At 36.7% G+C, this 20465-nt stretch overlaps 1 protein-coding gene across 7 annotated transcripts in view; it reads left to right on the top strand.

The window, feature by feature from the left end:
• ZC3H12C (zinc finger CCCH-type containing 12C) overlaps positions 1–20465 on the top strand; it is a 77915-nt gene that overhangs the window by 38449 nt on the left and 19001 nt on the right. For all 7 annotated transcript variants that reach the window (XR_013156580.1, XM_077113036.1, XM_077113033.1 and 4 more), the window contains exons 2-3: positions 1469–2226; positions 19866–20005. Coding sequence is in view for 6 of the 7 variants with exons in the window: in XM_077113036.1 (XP_076969151.1) it covers positions 1469–2226; positions 19866–20005 (898 nt within the window). In the remaining variant the exon portion in view is untranslated. The remainder of the gene's footprint in view (positions 1–1468; positions 2227–19865; positions 20006–20465) is intronic.

Raw genomic sequence — 20465 nt, 5'->3', positions numbered from 1 at the left:
TCTACACAGAAGGAATTTCAAGTGTACTGTTATCAAGCTAAAGATTCCATGTTCTCATCTTTAGTATTTACCATAGTTTGTATAATTCATGTCATTATGTAGAAATACCTCACGCTCAGGTTCACCAAGTACACATTCAGATTGTGACTTCTCAGAGAATAATTTAGCATTTTCTTTTAACATTTATATAATAGCTCCTTTCTAGTGTAAATAAGATGTTGGAGAGCTTCAGAATAAAATGTTTTCCCAATTTTCTTTTTTAGATTATTTAAATAGTTGTTTTATGACAGTATCAAATTCAGCTACCGCTGAGTTGCTAATTTTATCCCTGGATGGAACACTGAAACTGCCTTTAGAAATAAATTACTAATGTGGATATAGTCCTTACAATACAGCATAAGAATAAATCATTTTATTTTGCTAACCTGTTATTGGTAGAGGATTAATAATTACTACCAATAAACTTTAAGGAAAACAGTAAAACAAGAGAAGCATTTTAACAATAAAATAATTCCTAGAGTATAAAAAATAGGAGAAAAGACAACTAACCAAATGCAGATAATGACTAATCTGATGCAATACAGAAATATTTTCTGCCATAAAATTCAAGAAACTCAGAAATAATTTTAATGTATTTATTTGCTGCTAACTTTAAGTAAGCTATTTAATTTCTTGAATTTCCATGAATGTATGTAGACTAAGAGTTTTGTTTTGTTTCTGGAACAAAACAGACTAGAGTGTCTCTGACACATAGTAAGGGTGGCATAACATTAAAAATTGCATTCCATCACCATGTGTGATAGCCACAAAATAATGATTTTGTGGGCAAATACTATGTTCATCATGTCTTCATATCTAAGTGGGATATAAGTCACTGTTCACTTTGTAATTATTCCTTTTTGGTTATATTAGAAAATGTGGTCTTTCATTGCAGTATCTAAATTATTTTGAAGCTTATATATTGTAGATTTTTATTAATCTTGACTGAAATTAATGATAATGTTTCAAGTATTGTAAGTTAATGCTTCCCTTTCTTTCCACATGGCTTTCCCTTTTAAAGAATTTTTAAGATTTTATGAATTTCGTTAGGGAACATATACGTAACCTGTCATAGCACATCTAAAATATGGCTTATGATGATGTTTGATGTGCCACTCTAGAGGCATATTCTTTTCTAAAAGTGGAAAACTCTCTTCTATCTAGTTTGAGAAGCAGTATGGTGTAGTGGAAAAAGGTTGGGTTTTGGAGTCAGACAAAATTTGGTTTAAAATTCTATTCCACTATTTATTTGCTTTGTGGCCTTGGAGCAATTACGTGGACTTCCTAATTCATAACTTCATCATCTGAAAAATTGGGCATAATACTGTCCTAGCAAGGGTGTTTTGACAGATGGGAGGGACAGACAAAATGCAAAGTAGGTATTCAGTGGTATGGTCATTCTCCTCTGACTTACATTTTTTTTCTCTAGGAATATGGGGCGCTTTGCATCCAGGAATACAGAAAAGGCAGCAAAGTGGAGTCAAGTACATGTAACAGCTTCATGGGCCTGAAGGATCGTCTTGGGCATAACCTCGGCCACCTTTATATGGAGAGCCCTGACCCACATTTAAGTACAGCGGTTTCTTGGTCAATGATAGAAAAACCAACGATGGATAAAGTCAGCTTGACAAAGGAGGATACAGAAAAAGAGGTATCAGAAGAGAAAGCAAGCTCTGGTGACTCCGAAGAAAGTACAAATTCTGATAATGAGTCAGAGCAATTGTGTAGCATTTCAGAAGAGCCATGCTTATTAACCAAGACTCACAGGCAACTATGTAGGTCCCCCTGTTTAGAGCCTCACATACTCAAACGCAATGAGATTTTGCAAGACTTTAAAACTGAAGAGTCCCAGACTATACCCAAGGAAGTGAAGAAACCCCCTGATGTGGTACGAGAATACCAAACAAAACTGGAGTTTGCACTTAAGTTAGGTTATTCCGAAGAGCAAATTCAGCTTGTGCTAAACAAACTTGGTACCGATGCTTTAATCAATGATATTTTGGGAGAACTTGTCAAACTTGGAAATAAAAGTGAGACTGATCAAACAGTTGGTACAATTAACAGTGTAACACGGGAAACGTCTTCCCTGGAATCTCAGAGGTCTGAATCTCCAATGCAAGAGATTGTAACAGATGATGGTGAAAATCTGAGACCAATAGTTATCGATGGCAGCAATGTAGCAATGAGGTAAGTGGGAAAATGTTTGCTGATAATTATCACTCAACAGTCTTTAAAAGTTATTTCCAGTTGTGTAGCTATTTCTCTCCTCTCATTAAAGTTGAGATTATTCCACACCTCAACAATAGCTTACATATATATTTTTTAATTGATTCTCTTAGTCTTCTACTGCTCCACTTCCAGGGTGCTCAGCATCCTCACCCCATCCCTGGCTAAATAGAGACACTGTTTCCCCAAATATATTTCTTTTTTTTTACTTTCATCTGGCTAAATTGCCATGGTATAAAAATTACTGTGTGTTCCTGGTTTAGTGTTACTCATCAGATGCAAATGAGAAAGTTGATTATGACAATATCCAGCAATGTCAGAATCTACTCAAATAACCTAATTAGTTCTTCATGAAGTTAAATAACTATAGGGAAAAACCCTAATTATTTTAGAAAGCAAACTATTTCTGTTGATTTGGGAACAGTCAAAGCTCTACTTTCATATTTTGTTCTGTTCATGAACTGCAGTTCAAAGAAATTCTTTAGGAACTGGAACTAAAAGCAAAGCTTCTTTTGAAATATTGTTTTGATGACTTGTAATAGCTCAAAATTTAAAGTGCACCCATATTCAATCAGTACATAGTTAACTACCCACAACATTCATTGGGGACATAGGAATATAAAAAGGTATTGCTTCTTTTCTAGAGCTTAGATTTTCTATCTGCTCTTTCTCAGAAGATGATATGATTCCTAACACAGAATCATCTGAGAAATTTGTTAAAAATATAGATTTTAGAACAGCAGTGTTCAAATAAAATATAATGTGAGCCACATATCTAATTTTAAATTTTCTAAAAAAGTAAAAAGAAACAGGTAAAATTAATTTGATTTTTATTTAGGCTAATATCTTTGTTTTAGGCTAACATCTCCAAGATATTATTTCAACATGTAACCAATAAAAATTAGCAAGATATTTTACAATATTTTTCATGTTAAACCTTCGAAGTCTAATGTGGACATTACATTTATAGCACATCTCAAGTCAGACTAGCCACATTTCAAGTGCTCAGTAGCTAGCTCCCTGGGGCTAATGGCTATCATATTGGAAGGTAGAGTTCTAGAGCCTCACACAGACCGACTAAGTCAAGCTTCAAGGTCTAGCCCAGGCATCTCATTTTTTAACAAAGATGGTAATAACAGATTTGAGAACCACTGTGATAGCAAGTTCTTCAGCATAGAGTATAAAAAAGGAGCAACGTGTACTCCTCAAAATAACATTTTCGGGGTGAGGCAATATTACCCTTATGCAAACTGAAACTTACAGGATTTAAATTATTTATCAAAGGTAAAAAAAAAATATTTAAAATTTAAAAACAATTCAAGGCTGATCACAGTGGCTCAGCAGGCAGACTTCTTGCCTACCATGCTGGAGACCCGGGTTTGATTTCCGGTGCCTGCCCATGCAAAAAAAAAAAAACAATTCAAATCCAATATGTCTTACTTCAGAATCTATACTCTTCTATTGTATAATGAAAGAGAAAAGCAAATTGAAAAGTTTCAAGCCTTGAATGCCAAACTAGAGAATTTAAACTAGTCACTGTAATACAAAAAAAGTTGAAGGTTTTTGGGTATAGGAGTATCCACATTGGAGTTGTGCCTTACATTGGTAATCTGGCGGGGATTCATAATGGGGATAATAGAGGAGAAACCAGAAGCAAAGAAATCATTTGGATACAAGCACCCCTTCCTAGTGGAGTAAAGAGGGCTTTAACAAGTGTCTTAGAGGTTTTAAGAAGTGTACATTCGGGTTTGAGAAACCCTTCAGTAAGATAACCTCTCTAACCTCTTTCTCAACTTTGGCTACAGAATGATTTTTTTTCCTATAATAATCCAGATCTAGTGAACAATTACCTTAGCAGAGTAATCATACTTAAGGTCAAACTCCATGAAATTCCCAAGGGAGAGAGTAGTGGGGGAAGGTAATTGAGGAATACCTATAACCATCACTATATGCCAAAATTGTGAGAGGAGTTTTTAAAAAAAATGTTTTCCCAGGTCCTACGCTTGGATAATCTGATTCAATGGGGCTTTGATAGAGCCCACAGAACCATAATTTTCTCCAGTGCTGCATTCCAGTGTTGTGCATTGCTGATGCACAGCCGCTCGGTGTGGAAAATGTTGAGATCTACAGGTAGACAGACAGAAGAAAATGATGATCAAGGGAAGTAGCCAAGTACATACCATTAGTGTTAGAAAAAAGCAGAATGTTAGAAAAGCCAAAAGACACGCAAATGTCATTAAACGCAAAGAAGTCTGTAGGGAGAGAATATCTTGTAGAGAAGTTGAGGAAGAATACTAGAAAAAGACCAGAGGCAGTCACTGATCTTCCAGAATATTATGTGGTACTGAAGGCAGAAAGTCAGGTACAGGGGATTAAGAAATGAAAGAGTAGAGACAGAGTATTATTCTAGAAAGGTGATAGAGAAAGGGAAGAAAGAGGAAGAAGAAGAACTGGGAAGAAAGGGAGTCTCCGTAGGAGAGAAAGAGACCACTAGAAAGAGAGCTTGCATTTAATTTTTTTACGTGATCAGGCACTGGGAGTCGAACCCAGGTCTCCAGCATGGCAGGCAAGAACTCTGCCACTGAGCCACCGTGGCCCACCCTTGTGTTTAATTTTTAAAGCAAAGTTCTAAAGGAGGAGACCAGAAAGGTACAAGTGGAGAATCGGGCATTGGAGGGAAAAACACTTTTAGATAGGCAAAAACAGACCTTTGGAGGGAGAAAGCAGCATAAGGTTTATAAAACTTAGAGTCCATAGAGATGAATTTTTAAGCTGGATGTCATTTAGGTAAGTGATGTCACAGTTGGGTCAGTCTCATGTCAACTCACATGACTGAAACCTACCTCCCAACTGAAACCGAAGTTACTTGGATGACTAAAAATTTACAAAAAAAATCTAAATCTTACTCATCTCACATGGTGAGACTTATCCACAGGAAAACTTTACGGTATTTCAAACAACCCCTTCTTAGTTTTACTGAGGAATCGTCACACACGTACAGTCCATCCACAGTATATAATCCATGGCTTACAATATCATCACAGAGTTGTGTATTCGTCACTATGATAATTTTTGTAACATTTGCATCATTCCAGAAAAAGAAATAAAAAGAAAAAACACTCATACATCCCATACTCTTACGCTTCCCTCTCATTGACCAGTAGTATTTCAATCTACCCAACTTTTTTACCCCTTATCCCCTTGCTCATTATTTATTTTTCCTTATTTTTTTATTCATCTGTCCATTCCCTCAAACAACCCATTCTTATATAATCATAAAAAACAAATATTGTTTTGGCACCGTCCTGTTTCCCTTGTTACAAAGATGGGACAGTGCAAATTCAATGCTTCTTTCCATCATTATATTTTAATCTGACACTTAAACTGAAGTGCCTCAGGCATTTCAGGAGAGAACAAGTTGACAGGAAATTTTTATTATAACAGCATTATACTGTCAGTCACAATAAAATGTGATACCACGTTCATAACTTTGACAGTAGCAAAGTCATTTAAAAATACCAAGTTATTTCAGGTCCAAAATCTTAATTTAACAAAAATGCAGAAGTATTTCACCCAGTTCAAGTTGCCTAAAATGTGAGATGCTTTTCCTTTTTTTTTTTGAGATGCTTTTACTTTTAAAATAAATTTTTAGGCATAAGTTTAGCAAATTTATTATATGTATGTGTATATGTAATACATTTATATGAATGGTAATAATTTATATATAATTAATGAATGTGAGGGACTAGTTGAGAATAGAGTACTATTTTATTTCCTTTCTGATTTCCCGGGTAGGTTATTTCCTATGCAAGATGAATATGTTTTAGTTTCATTTAAATGCTAGTCGCAGAACCTAGTATAAATGATTCTTTAGATTTAAATTCAAAGTAGGAAAGTAAAACATTTCCATTAAAAGTACCAAAATAGACTTTTTAAAAGCATCTTTAATTCTGTACATACTACATTTGTGATTCTGAGCAAGTTGTTTAAATTCTCCAGCCCCAGACTCCACAATTGTAAAAAAAGGAGAATTGTTCTCTTAGAGACTTGTTATAGGATTAGAGATAAATAATACCAAGAGCCTGACATGTAAAATATGCTCAATAAATTATATTTATTGTTACAGTAAATAGCCAATCTCCCAATCCAGGATGTAGTAACTAATGTATTGAAAAGTTAGTTATCTCAGTTTTTTTCATACAACACTAACAACCGCAGCAGTTTAATAGTCCATCTTATTCTCATGATTTATAGGTGTATTTTAATTTTTACTTAAATTTCACATCACCCATTGTCTTCAGTGATAATTTTTACAAATTTATAAAAGAGGCTTGGGCTCTTAGAAGAAAAATGGAGACCAAAGTTACCCAGTGACTTCAGTTTCCCCAGTTCAAACCCTGTAGCCCTTTTCGTGGTTTGATCTGCAAATACGTGAGTTGTAGAATGGATTACAGAAATCTGCTGGGAAAGTTGCTCGTGTAATATTTTAGGTCCCATTGGCATGAGAAAGTCTCTGCTTTTCAAAATTTGGCCTATAACATGACAGGCCCCCAGCTTCTGTATAGATACTGTACATACAGATAGAATAGTATAGATATAGAATAGTACAGGTATAGATAGACTATACCTATCCGTATATTCACAACTTAAGTGTGTTGCTTCCCAGGAGCTACAAAAGCACTTACCTGGAGTACAGAGTATCATAGCCCTTAGTTTACACAACAGGAATCTTCCCAGCAGATTAACAGCATCAAGTGACAAAAGAGGAGCGTCTTCCTATAACAGAGAACCTATTTGCTCAGGTATCTCAGAGGTGAAAGAACAGGTAAAAGTTTGTTCAGAAGTGCCCATGACTCGGTTCTTTTTCTGGCTCTGGGCAAAATGAAATAGGTCAGTAGAAATTGCAGAATGCTCCAAGAAAGAACCAGAAAAGTTTAAGGCAGAGGGAAAAAAAAAAACAACCAACAACAGACACATGAGTTTCTCCTGTTCCCAGTTCCAAGATTCCCACATTATGTCAATTTTGCTCATTTGTTTGTACCAGTTGCCAGTTATTTCTTGTCTGTTTTCCTGGAGGAGATAGTCTCCTAGAGGAGGTAGTAAAGCTTCATAGTAAGATTCATTCCAGCATTCCTTTTTCTATTGTCCTGGCTACAGGCATTAGTGACATACTGACTTCTCATTAGGGGTCCCTCTTTTTGGTTAGTGGCCTAGATCAGTCCTGTGGTGCACATTGACAAATTTTGCAGATCTTTCTGGAGCGCTGGAAAATAATCTTAAAATGGGTAATATCAGCTGGGGCGGGAGCAGCCCCAGATAACTTCCTAGAAGCATTTGAATCATGAGAGCTCCAAAAGGGGAGAGCTGATTTTCTTCATGTTGAGTTGAAAAATAACTTGGTTTGAAACTTCATTCTTGTTTTCCTGTGTGGTAGTTTGATTCCTTTTATTTTCCCTTTCTTCCAGGGCAACCACTTACCAACCTGACTTAATTCTAGGACGCAGTCTCTTATCCAGATTCTGAGATTCCTTGTTCCTTCCGCTAAGTCATTTCTGCTTTACTAGCTAGTTTTATATGTTCAGTTTAGGGGGAATCTTTTTTTTTTTTTCCTAAGGGAAATTGTGGGTTTACAGAGAAATCATGAATAAAATACAGGGGTTCCTATATACCAGCCTTTTTTTAACACCTTGCGTTGGTGTGATATATTTGCTATAATTGATGAAAGCATATTTTTATAATTACACTATTAACTATAGTCCATGGTTTGACTTAGGATTCACTGTTTGTGCTGTGCAGTTCCATGGATTGTTTAAAAATTTTTATTCTAGAAACGTATATACAACCTGAAGTTTCCTTCTTTTAACCACATTCAAATATATAATTCAGTGCTGTTAATTACAGTCACAATATTGTGCTACCATCACCACCACCTACTACCAAATTTTTTCCATTGTCCCAAACAGAAACTATATATTTTAAGCTTTAAATCCCTATTCTCCATGCCCACCCTATCACCTAGTAACCTGTATTCTAGAGTTTGACTCTGAGTTTGCTTATTCTAATTATTTCATATCAGTGAGATCATAACAATGTTTATCCTTTGGTGTCTGGCTTATTTCATTGAAAATGATGTTTTCAGGTTTCATCCGTTACACGTATCAGAACCTCATTCCTTTTTTTTTTTTACAGCTAAGTAACATTCCATTGTGTATATATACCACATTTTGTTTATCCTTTCATCATTTGATGGGTACTAGTTTCCTCTTTTGACAGGGAATAATGCTGCTGTGAACACTGGTGTAAAAATGTCTTTTCGAGTCCATGTTTTCAATTTTGGGGTATATACCTAGTAGTGGGATTGCTGATCGTATGGTAATTCTATGCTTAGTTTTCTGAGGACCCATCAAACTATCTGCTACGTTGGCTGCATTATTTTCACATTCCCACCACGAGTGAAGGAGAGTTCCTGTTTATCTACATCCTCACAAATGCTAGTAATTTTACTGTTTTTTTCTTTAATAGTAACTATTCTAGTAAGTGTAAAATGGTATCTCATTGTGGTTTTGATTTGTGTTTCCCTAATGGCTAATAATGTTGAGAAATTTTCATGTGCTTTTTGGTCATTTGTGTATCTTTTTGGGAGAAAATTCTATTTGAGTTTTACCCATTTTTTAATTGGGTTGTTTGTTTTTTTGTTGATATGTAGAATTTCTTTAATTATTCTGAATATTGAACCTTTGTAACATATGTGGTTTCCAAATATTTTCTACATTCTATGGGCTGTCATTTTTCTTTCATTTTAAGTTTCTTTACACAAAAATTTGAATTTTGATGAGGTCCCATGTATCTATATTTTCTTTCATTGCTTGTGCTTTGAGGGTAAAGTCTAAGAAACCATTGTGTGACACCACGTCCTGAAGATGCGTCCCCATGTTTTCTTCTAGGAGATGTATAGTTCTGGCTCTTATATTTAGGTCTTTGATCCATTTGGAGTTGAATCATATAAAGATCCAGTTCTCCCAGCATTGTTTGTTGAAGAGTTTATTCTTCTCCAATTGTCTCTGCCTCCTTGTCAAATTCAGTTGGACCTAAATGTGAGCGTTGATTTCTGAATTCTTAGTTCAATTCCATTTGTCTTTATTGTGTGTCTTTGTGCCAGTACATGCTGATTTGATTATTGCAGCTTTGAAATAAGTTTTGAGATCAGGAAGTGTGAGTTCTCCAACTTTGGTCTTTTTCAAGATGGCTTTGGCCATTCAGTGCCTTTTGCTCTTCCATGTAATTTCATGATTGACTTTTCCGTTTCTGCAGAGAAAGTTGTTGGAATTTTGATTGGGATTGCATTGAATCTGCAAATTGCCTTGTGTAGAATTGCATCTTAACAATATTTAATCTTTCCATCTATGGACATGGAATGGCCTTCCGTTTACTTAGACCTTATTTGATTTCTTTTAGCAATGTTTTGTAGTTTTCTGTATACAAGTCATTTATGTCCTTAGATTCATTCCTAGGTATTGCAATATTATAAATGCAATTTTTTCATCCTATTGTTCATTACTGGTATATAGAAACATATACTGATTTTGAGTGTTGCTCTTTGTAACCTGCCTCCTTGCCAAATTCATTAATTAGCTCTAGGAGCTTTGTGTGTGCTTTTCAGGATTTTCTGGTATATAGAATCATGTCATTTGCAAATAGGGAAAATTTTACTTCTTTCTTTCCAGTCTGGATGCCATTTATTTCTTTGTTCTTGCCTAATTGCTCTAGAACTTCCAGTACAGTGTTGAATAACAATGATGATTGTAGGCATCCTTGTCTTGTTCCTGATCTTGGAGGGACACTTTCATTCTTGTAGCATTAAGCATCATGTTAGCTGTGGGTTTTTCATAAATGCCTTTTATCATGTTGTGGAAGTTTCCTTCTAACCCTAGTTTTCTAAGTGTTTTATCAAGAAGGGGTTCTAGATAATTACATGGAATCATAAATCGGGTGTGAGATCTTGTTGATTCGTACAGGTTAATGTGCTGATATATCCCAGAGTAATTTGGGCAGAGAATAAAAAAGTATTTGCACAGTCCCCTTGGGGGACTGGGAGAAAGAAGGAATATTCAACTTCGCCATCTGGGAAATTCTTGACATTCTTGCAGGTATTGGGGACGACCAATTCCATAGGCTGAACCCTCATTGGGGCTCACCCCTAGGAAGCTTAGTCCTGCAAAGGAGAGAGGCTAAGTCTACTAAAAATTATGCTTAAGAATCACCCCCGGAGAGATTCCTTTGTTGCTCAGATGTGGCCTCTCTCTCTGAACTAACTTGGCAGGTTGCCCTCGCCCCCATGTGGGACATGACTCCCAGGGATGTAAATTCCCTGGCAACGCGGGACCTTACTCCCGGGAATGATCCCAGACCTGGCATCATGGGAATAAGAAAGCCTTCCTGGTCAAAAGGAGGAAGAGAGAAATGAGAGTTCAGAGCCAAGAGGTTATCCTGGAGGTTATTCTTATACATTACATAGATATTCCTTTTTAGTTTATGGTGTATTGAAGTGGCTAGAGGGAAGTACCTGAAACTGTTGAGCTGCGTTCCAGTAGCCCTGACTCTTGAAGATGGCTGTATAACTATATAGCTTTTACAGTGTGACTATGTGATTGTGAAAGCCTGTGTCTGAGGCTCCTTTTATCCAGGATATGGACAGATGAGTAAAATAAAAAATTAGGATAAAAAATAAGTAATAGGGGGAGATAAAGGGCAAAAATTGGGTAGATTGAAATACGGTGGTTCAATGAGAGGGAGGGTAATGGGTATGGAATATATGATTTCTTTTTTATCCTTTTTATTTCTCTTTCTGGAGTGATACAAATGTTCCAAAAATGATCATGGTGAAGAATACACAACTATGCGATGATATTGTAAGTCATTGTATAATATGTTTGGACTGTATGTATGTGGATATTTCTCAGTAAAAAGTTTAAAAAGATATGAATAAAAGAAGGTGTGCTAGATATTGACAAATGCCTTTTCTGCATCAGTTGAAATGACCACATGGCTTTTTCCCTTTCTATTTGTTAATGTGGTGTATTACATTAGTTTATCTTCTTGTATTGAACCACCCTTGCATGCCAGAGATAAATCCTACTTGATCATGGTATATAATCGTTTTAATATGCTGTTGGATTTGTGGAGGATTTTTACATCTATATTCATAAGAGATATTGAGCTGTAATTTACTTTTCTTGTGGTATCTTGATCTGCCTTTGCTATGAAGGTGACGTTGGCCTTGTAGAATGAATTAGGGAATGTTCTCTCCTCTTCAGTTTTTTTGAAGAGGTTGAGGAGAATTGGTGTTAGTTCTTTTTGGAATGTTTGGTAAAATTCCCCAGTAAAGTCCATTTGGTCCTGGGCTTTTCTTTGTTGGGAGGCCTTTTATTGCAAGTCTAGTTGGTTTAGAGCATCATTGAAGTCTTTTATTTCCATATTGATCTCCTATCTAGATGTCCTATCCATTATTGGAATTGGTGTATTAAAGTCTCCTAATGTTAATGTAGCACTGTCTGTTTCTCCCTTCAAATCTGTTAGTATTTGCTTCAGATATTTTGGAGCCCTACTGTTAGGTGCATATATATATTTATAATCGTTATTTCTTCTTTTTTAATTGACCTCTTTATCCGTATATAATGACCATCTTTAGCCTTTGTAATATTACGTTTTTGACTTATAGCCTATTTTATCTGATATTACTATAGCTATCCCAGCCCTCTTTTGGTTACTACTTGCATGATATGTTTTTTTCCATCCTTTCAACTTACTTATTTCTTTTAATTTAAGGTGACCCTCTTATAAACAGCATGTGGTTGGGTTGTGCTTTTTAATCTATTCTGCCAATCTCTGACTTTTGAATGGAGAGTTTAATCCATTTACATTTAAAGTCACTACTGATAATGCAGGTCTTTCTTCTACCATTTTGCTATTTAGTCTTCATAAGTTTTATGCCTTTTTGCCCCTCAGTTCTTTGGTTAATGCCTACTTTTGTAATTATTTGATTTTTTTGTATTGTACCATATTGAGTCCTTTCTAATTCCTGTCTCAGTATAGTATTCATGTATTTTCCTTGTGGTTACCATGGGATTAAAATTTAGCATCCTAAATGTATAACAATTATATTTGGGTTGATACCAACTGGACTTCAATAGCATACACATACATAGACGATACCCCTCAGTATCCCCACCTTTATTCTGTACTTGTTGCAAATTATGTCTTTGTACATTATATGTCGAAAACCAAAGATTTATCATTACTTTGTATGCATTTGCATTTTAGCAACTTAGGAAGTAAGAAGTGGAGTTACATACTGAAAAAATACAATATATGTATTACTGGTGTTTAAAATGAACCAAATGGAAGTCTTTATTTCTTTATGTTACTTTGAACCACTGTCTAGTGTCCTTTCTTTCCAGTTTGCAGAATTCCTTTTAGTTTCTCATATTAGTCAAGTCTAGTGGTAATGAACTCCCTCAGCTTTTGTTTATCTGGAAATGTTTTAATTTCTCCTTCTTTTTTTGGCATGGGCAGGCTCCAGGAATCGAACTCTGGTCTCTGGCATGGCAGGCAAGAATTCTGCCACTGAGCCACCATTGCACTGCCCTCTCTCATTTTTTAATTTTTTTTTTTTTTTTTTTTTGCCTGAGCAGGCACCTGATATCGAACCCGGGTCTTTGTCATGGCAGGCGAGAATTCTACCGCTGAGCCACCATCACACCACCTTCTCCTTCATTTTTGAAAAAAAGTCTCACTGTATATAAAATTCTGGGTTGGCAGATGTTTTCTCTCAGCACTTTAAGTATTTCAACCTATTGTCTTATTACAGTGTTCTAGTTTGCTAACTGCCGGAATGCAATATACTAGAAATGGAATGGCTTTTTAAAAAGGGGAATTTAATAAGTTGTTAGTTTACAGTTTTAAGGCCAAGAAAATGTCCCAATTAAAACAGTCTATAGAAATGTCCATCTAAGACATCTGGGGAAAGATACCTTGGCTCAAGAAGGCCGATGAAGTTCAAGGTTTCTCTCTCAAGTGAGAAGGCACATGATGAACAGGGTCAGGGTTTCTCTCTCACCTGGAAAGGCATGTGGTGAACTTGGCGTCATCTACTAGCTTTCTCTCTTGGCTTTCTTTCATGAAGCTACCCGGAAGGCGTTTTCCTTTTGGCTTTCTTTCATGAAGCTACCCGGAAGGCGTTTTCCTTCTTCATTTCCAGAGGTCGCTGGCTGGTGGACTCTCTGCTTCTTGTGGCTATGTCATTCTGCTCTCTCAGAATCTCTCACATTCTCCGATATGTTTTCTCTTTTATAGAATTCCAGTAAACTAATCAAGACCCATCAAATGGGTGGAGACATGTCTCCACCTAATCCTGTTTATCAACCACTCTTGATTGGGTTACATCTCCAGGGAGATGATCTAATAACAGATTCAAACATACAGTATTGAATAGGGAGTATTCTGCCTTTACAAAATGGGATTTTGATTAAAACATGGCTTTTCTAAGATTCATACATCCTTTCAAACCAGCACATGCAGTGAGATGAGAAATTGGAACTTGATCTCATTGGGACTCCCTTGTACATACATGTTGCTTTTCTCTTGCAGATTTTAGAATTCTGTCCTTATCTTTTGCAAATGACAGTTCAATCAGTATATGATGAGTTGATTATACTTGAAATTTATCCTGTATTGTTCTCTGGCCTTCTTAGATTTGTATATTCACCTCTTTTGTTAAGTTTGGGAAGTTTCCTATCATTATTTCTTTGAGTATTCCTTAGGTCCCAGAGTTCTCTTAGGCTATTTTCCTTTTTTATAAGTCTTTTTTCTTTCTGCTTCTCAACATGACTCATTTCAGTTGTCTTTCTTTCTTCTACCAACTCCAATCTGCTGTTGAAACCCTCCTGGGAATTTTTCATTATCCATTATTGTAGTCTTTAGCTCTAGTAGCTTTATTTGATTCCTTTTTAAAATGTTCTGTCTTTTTATTGAGATTCTCATATTGTTCAATCATTGTCTTCCTGAATGATCCTTTAGTTCTTTCTCTGTATTTTCTTTCATCTCTTTGAACATATTGAAGATCATTGTTTTAAATTCCTGGTCCTAATTTGTCCACTGACATTTCGTCAATTTTTTTATCTTCTTCCTTTTGCTGAGCCATCATTTCCTGTTTGTCTTTCAGTCTTTTGTTGCACACTACGCGTTTTAATATTTTAAAATGTTAACTTGGGTATTTGTTTCTGAGATGTCTGTTTCTTGAGTTTGTATCTAGCTTGTGATGTGACAGAGGTTTTCTTGACTGTAAATTGTGAACAAAACCAAGCAAATCTAAGCAAAAATAAATAAAACCCAGCTTCCACCATCTTTGTAAATTGGCTTTGCAGTGGCTGGTGCTCTCCATCAGAGTTCAGCTCCTCTGTCAGGAAGGTTAGCCCAAAGCAAGTGCAAGTTGCAAGGTCCTTCCTGTCTTTCTGGCCTGTTTCTTATCCTTTGCTTGTGCTTACTGTGGCTTTAGAAGTTCTCCTGTTTATAGGAGTTTAAGTGCCCCCTCTGCTTCCCTGAATATAGACCTTTTCTCTCTCCCTGCAGAACTTAAGTTTAAGTTCACTGCAGAACTTAAAGTAAGTAAGCCTTTGCCCCAGGCTGCCCATGTCAAGCTGTTTTTGCCTGGAGGGCAAATTTTGGAAGAGGGCATGTCAGAGAAGAGTTTCTCAAGTCAGTCTTTCCCAGGTAAAACAAGGCCAGGTACCCACAAAGGGAACACAGACCAGCTGTGCTGGTTTGAAGTTATTAATGTACCCTAGAAAAGCCATGTTCTTTTTTCCTAATCCAATCTTTATTGGGGCAGACCTATTGTTTAGGGTGGAAAACCTTTGATTGGGTTGTTTCCATGGAGATTTGACACACCCTGTTGTGGGTTGGACCTTTTGATTAGTTGGAGATGTAACTCCGCCCATTCAAGGTGGGTCTTAATGACTTTACTGGAGTTCATGGAAAGGGAATGAACTTTTGTTCATCGTTTCTGACAGAAATGCAGACATTTGGAGATGCTTAGAGTGACAACAGAGATGTTTGGAGATCCGAACAGAAATAGACTGGGTACTAGGCAAAGACACACAGAAATAGCTAGAACCTGAAGAGAAGAAATCTCCAGCTCCGAGAGATACTAAACTGAGAGATGGAACCCTAAGGTTTGCCCCAGAGTATCTAGGTGTGGACCCACAGATGCTTAAAGAGGAAGCCACTGGAATCAGAAGCTAGAAGCAGTGGAACCAGGAGCAAGAATCAGCAGATGCCAGCTACTTGCCTTCCCTTGTGACAGACCTTGGTCTTTCTTCAGAGTCAGGGTATCTTTCTCTGGATGGCTTAGTTTGGACTTTTTAAGGCCTTAGAACTACAAACTTGAAACTTAATTAATCCTCTTTATAAAAGTTAATATATTTCTGGTATATTGCATTTCGGCAGCATTAGCAAACTAAAACACCAGCTCCAAACTGCCCTGGGGAGAGTATGAAGAAGGGGCCAGGAAGGGTGCTGGTACTTTCTTCTAAAGCTCCCAAAGTGCTTTCTTGACTTGGCCCCTGCCCTGAGTTGGCTCCTGACTAGTGAATTCAGCCCTTCAACGGTTCTCTGCAGTTTTGAGGAAGTGTACCGTCTGTAAGTGTCCTCTGCTGTTTTTCTCTGGGAGGGGTTGGAACTGTGACCACCCTCAGAACCTGGTTCCCAACAATCCAAATAGCTAATCAAAAGCAGTGATCAGTAATCAGACTCCCCACTTCCACCCCTTACCCCACTCTTAGATCTTGGGGAAGTGGATTTTTATGTACCAGCAAGCGATGCCTGGAGCTGGACCCCCCTGCTACCTTCCATAAGAGTTGGGGCTGGGATATGATAGCCTTGGGTGGAAAGAGCAGTTTACTGGTATTAACCGTAATTTACCACCCTTTTCCTGTAGTTCTTTCCTGGATACTGGGAAGCATGCTAGGAAGTGTTCTACTGGACCTCAAAGTTTTGGAATAGTTGATTTAGACAGTTCTTGTCTGTTTGGTAGCTGTTGTGGTGGAGAAACTGATTCCTGGAGCTTCCACCTTTGCCATCTTCCAGTTTAGGGGGATTTTTGGAGGTGAGATCCATAACAGGACATTCAAACAAGACTGGCAATTCGCCCCCTCCTAAACAGAAATCATCTGTAGATCCCATAACCACTGGGAAACATCCATCCAAGAGGTCATCACCGCTCTCTTCCAGGTCCCAGACTGAGGCAGAGAAGAGTTAAGGGAAATAGAGGGAGCAGCAGAACAAACCACAGAGAACAGTTGAGAACCTGATGATTCAGTTTCTTAATCTCTTCCTCCATTTTCTTAATCATTCTTTACGGCTGTCCAGTTCATTCTTTTATTTATTTTCTGAGATCCTTTAGTTTTGAGTTGGATTTTTCAAAAAAATCTCTGTAAGTGCACCAATTTGTCTACTTCAAATAGATCTTCCATTGTAAAACAGGACGTTCACAATTCCAAACGTGAATTTTGTTCCATATTCCAAACATAACAGAGTAAAATAAACCTAAGAGACCCGCTGGCAACATCCTGGGCTTCCTATATTTTTCTACGATTAAAGCCAGTGGCACATCAGATGGAAGCTTAGAACCAGTATTATCCATTTTGCCCAGTAGTAACTCAAAATTTTACAGAGGCTTTGGAATTTTTCCTGGGGAACCAATCCCAGTAAGCCAAAGTTGTTGAAGGAAGACTTCTTAGCAGAGTTAGGGTCTCTTACCTATCAGAGGTGATCACAAATCCTCCTACAAATTCTCCCTGCAGAAGGACTCGTTTGAGGTGTACCAGTCCTCTTTACCAGTTTTTTTGAAGGGAAAAACCAAGACCTAAAGAAACATGTCAATTCATAAATAAAGAATTAGCTAATTTTATTGAGGGGAAAAAACTTAAATGCATATAGGTAACTAAATGACTACAAAGCTATAGTGAATTTTCATCCCTATTTATATGGAATTAAACCTGCAGTTAAACATCTGTTTAGTAAACAGCAGATAATTAATTTGCATCAGAAGTTACATTGAGCTTACTCTGACAAACTCTTTTATAATGCTTTATTACCTCCTACAGTTGCCCCTTACAGTGTATCTAGCACATATGATCCTTCAACATGACTTAGTGAAGTTAGCTCAAGTTCAGTCTCCCACAGTTCTCCTGGACTGCCAATATTCCATCTGCAGTTTGAAGCCTCCTGGTAACAGTCTGCTCAGGCTTAAATGTTGCTGGGAATGATTGTGAGTTTGGGTGGCTATCAAGGACTTCCAATCCAACAATAGCCATTCCAGGGATCTCCTAATTAGCTTTCATTCATTTATTTAGCCTCAGCAAGGAGAAATTGGCTGGGAAAGAATTGGCGACTCAGGGACCCAGTCTCCTTATCCCAAATTGTCTGCCTTTTCCTCTCCCTGTGGAAGATAAGAAAATCAGCCTGCGTCCATGTTGGATATAAGGCCAGGCAGAGGCTAGAGCCCAATTGTTTATTTCATTATATCTAATTTCAAGTTACGTGTAGGGGTTTTATTATACCTGGATATGGAATTGCTATATTTTAGAGGATGTACCTTCAACTTTAGAAAGTTTTGCCAAATTGCTCTCCAATAGTTCCACCCATTTACACTCCCACCTGTGAGGTATAAATTCCTACTTTCACACATGCTTGGCAACATCTGGTGTTTGCAGACGACATTTTTTCCAATATGATGGATATGAAATAGTGTCTCATTTTGGCTTTAATTTGCATTTTTATACTGTTGAGCGTCTTTTCATGTGCTTATTGGTCATTTGTGTTTCCTGTTCTGTGAATTGACTTCATATTCTTTGCCTTAAAAACTAAATAAAAAAAAAAAACTAAATAAATTTTAAAAAACTAAATAAATAAAACGACATGGATACTCTTCTTAATATATAAGAGCAGTTTATATATTCTGAGGACCACCCTTTTGGTTAGTTCTTATGTGTTGCAAATATCTTCTCCCTGTGGCATTTTTATTTTGTTTTATTTTGTTTAATATGCATGATACTTATATAAGTTAATTCCTTTGAAATAGTCAGCATGTGTCAGAAATGAGGCCACTGGGTTATGTAGCTTCTGTTTAACCCCTGCTAGCTTTCTGCAGTTAGTTGTTCTTCTGGCATTACTTTTTTCTACCTATGATTATCTACTTATGATAATCATTTCAGATCGAAGTGATTGGGATACCATCATTATCCACAGTTTTGCCAAAAACCGGTCAAAGTGCAGTATTTTCTATAAAACCTGACATCACTTAGTAGCTTTTGCTGGGGCACTAGCCAGTCTGTTAGGAAATGAGACTTCAGGCTCTCACTTTCCTAAATCTATCCTCTGAAACTTCCAGAGCATCTGAGTCTATCTTTAATATTATCCTGGACTATTCAAACAGGCCAGTGAAGCTATGAACAGTTTCTATGGTTTGCACTTATAGCATTAACATCTACAGAACCAGTTGCTCTATTTCTTCTTTTGTCCAAAAATGTTTAACATACGTCAGATGGTTCTAGTGCTTCCCCAGGGACCGCTGGAACAGTGTTACTATATGTATGATGTGTGAGTTGTGCTAAAAATTATCAAAGCATTTGTCTGTATTATGTCACTCAGCCGTTTTAGCCTCAAGAAGTCAAGAATACCTCTGTCCATTTTAGATAAGAAAATGGAGCCATTAGAGCTCAAACTATAGGAGAAAAAAATAAACAAACCATAATTACTGGATTCAAAACCATTTTCCTTAAAGCCATTGGGTTGAGTTATTTTTTAATTGTTAGGTTAAAGTGCACAAGCAGAGCCTGGTGCTAGATTAACACTTTTTGAATGATTATGTTCCTCTCTGAGTTGGGCATTTTCTTTTAGGCACTAAAACTGCTAATCCAATTTCGAGTGCCCTTTTGCATTATTAATTCTTGCCAACACGATACTGTTGAACAGAAACTAGGTGTCTCTTTATTGAGAGACATGGATAGTGTTTCTTGTGTAAGACTGAGCATTGTGAACATGCTTTTTAAGTGAATATGTGGTATGTTATTTACGTAATAAAATTTGTATGTAACTTAATCATCAGATTGGACCATAGGCTTAGGAACTCTTGAGGAGGAACAGTTTTTAGAAATCCATAAATACTCCATTCTACTGTTTTTAAATATTTTCTGTGCAACTTCTTTTTCACATTTGACTGAAATTCTTCTTGCTGTGGTTAAAGCCTTTTTTTCCTGCCTTGATTTTTTTAAAAAAGTGTGTCTTTGTGACTAGTTAAACTTGACAAATTTACATTTGAAGACTCACTTTTCTTTGTTCTCCACCAATCATTCCAATTTTCTCATTTTTCCCCCCGCTGATCTTGAGTTTCATCTCCTAAGTTACTTAATGTTTCTCTGAACTCCTTCTTAAATTGTAAGTTTCCTGTTATTCTCGTAACTGTGCAATCATTTCTGTTTACAAACTTGAATTCATTGAATTAGGTTTTGTTGTGTTTCAAGTATACTAAAATAATTTTTCAGCCATGGAAACAAAGAAGTATTTTCCTGCCGAGGAATAAAACTGGCAGTAGATTGGTTTTTGGACAGAGGCCACAAAGATGTTACCGTTTTTGTTCCTGCTTGGAGAAAAGAGCAGTCCCGACCTGATGCTCTCATTACAGGTAAGCCCTGTTAGCAGTTTGTTCTTAGCTTCTGTATAATACCTATGCAGATACCTGGCACTGTCAGGTATTCTGCTGAAGAATATGCTAATCCATTTCTGTTTACTCAGTTTATAAGGAACACTGGCATGGCTGGGGTAGGACATTAAAACCGTTTTCAAGTTTGAAAAGTACCTGATTTCATTAATTAAATTTTAATCCTTGCTACCTAAGACAGTTTTTCTTCATTTGTGTGGCACTTTTCACTTCACATTTCATAAAATTTTGATCTTTAGAGACAGGCTAGGAGTCAGGTTGTCTAAATTCATGTTCTGGCTTTGACATTTACCAGCGATGGGACTTTGTACAAGAAATTGAATCTCTTTGGCCCCAGTTTTCTCATCTGCTATATGAAATGAAAGTAGACTAAGTGAGTGCTGAATTCTAATTACTACAGATTAAAAAAGACCTGTAAAACCTT

This window comes from Tamandua tetradactyla, chromosome 8 (genome assembly GCF_023851605.1).
Source record: "Tamandua tetradactyla isolate mTamTet1 chromosome 8, mTamTet1.pri, whole genome shotgun sequence".
Taxonomy (NCBI): Eukaryota; Metazoa; Chordata; class Mammalia; order Pilosa; family Myrmecophagidae; genus Tamandua; species Tamandua tetradactyla.
Note: the sequence above shows the minus strand (reverse complement) of the source record. Positions and strands in the feature narration are given on the sequence as shown.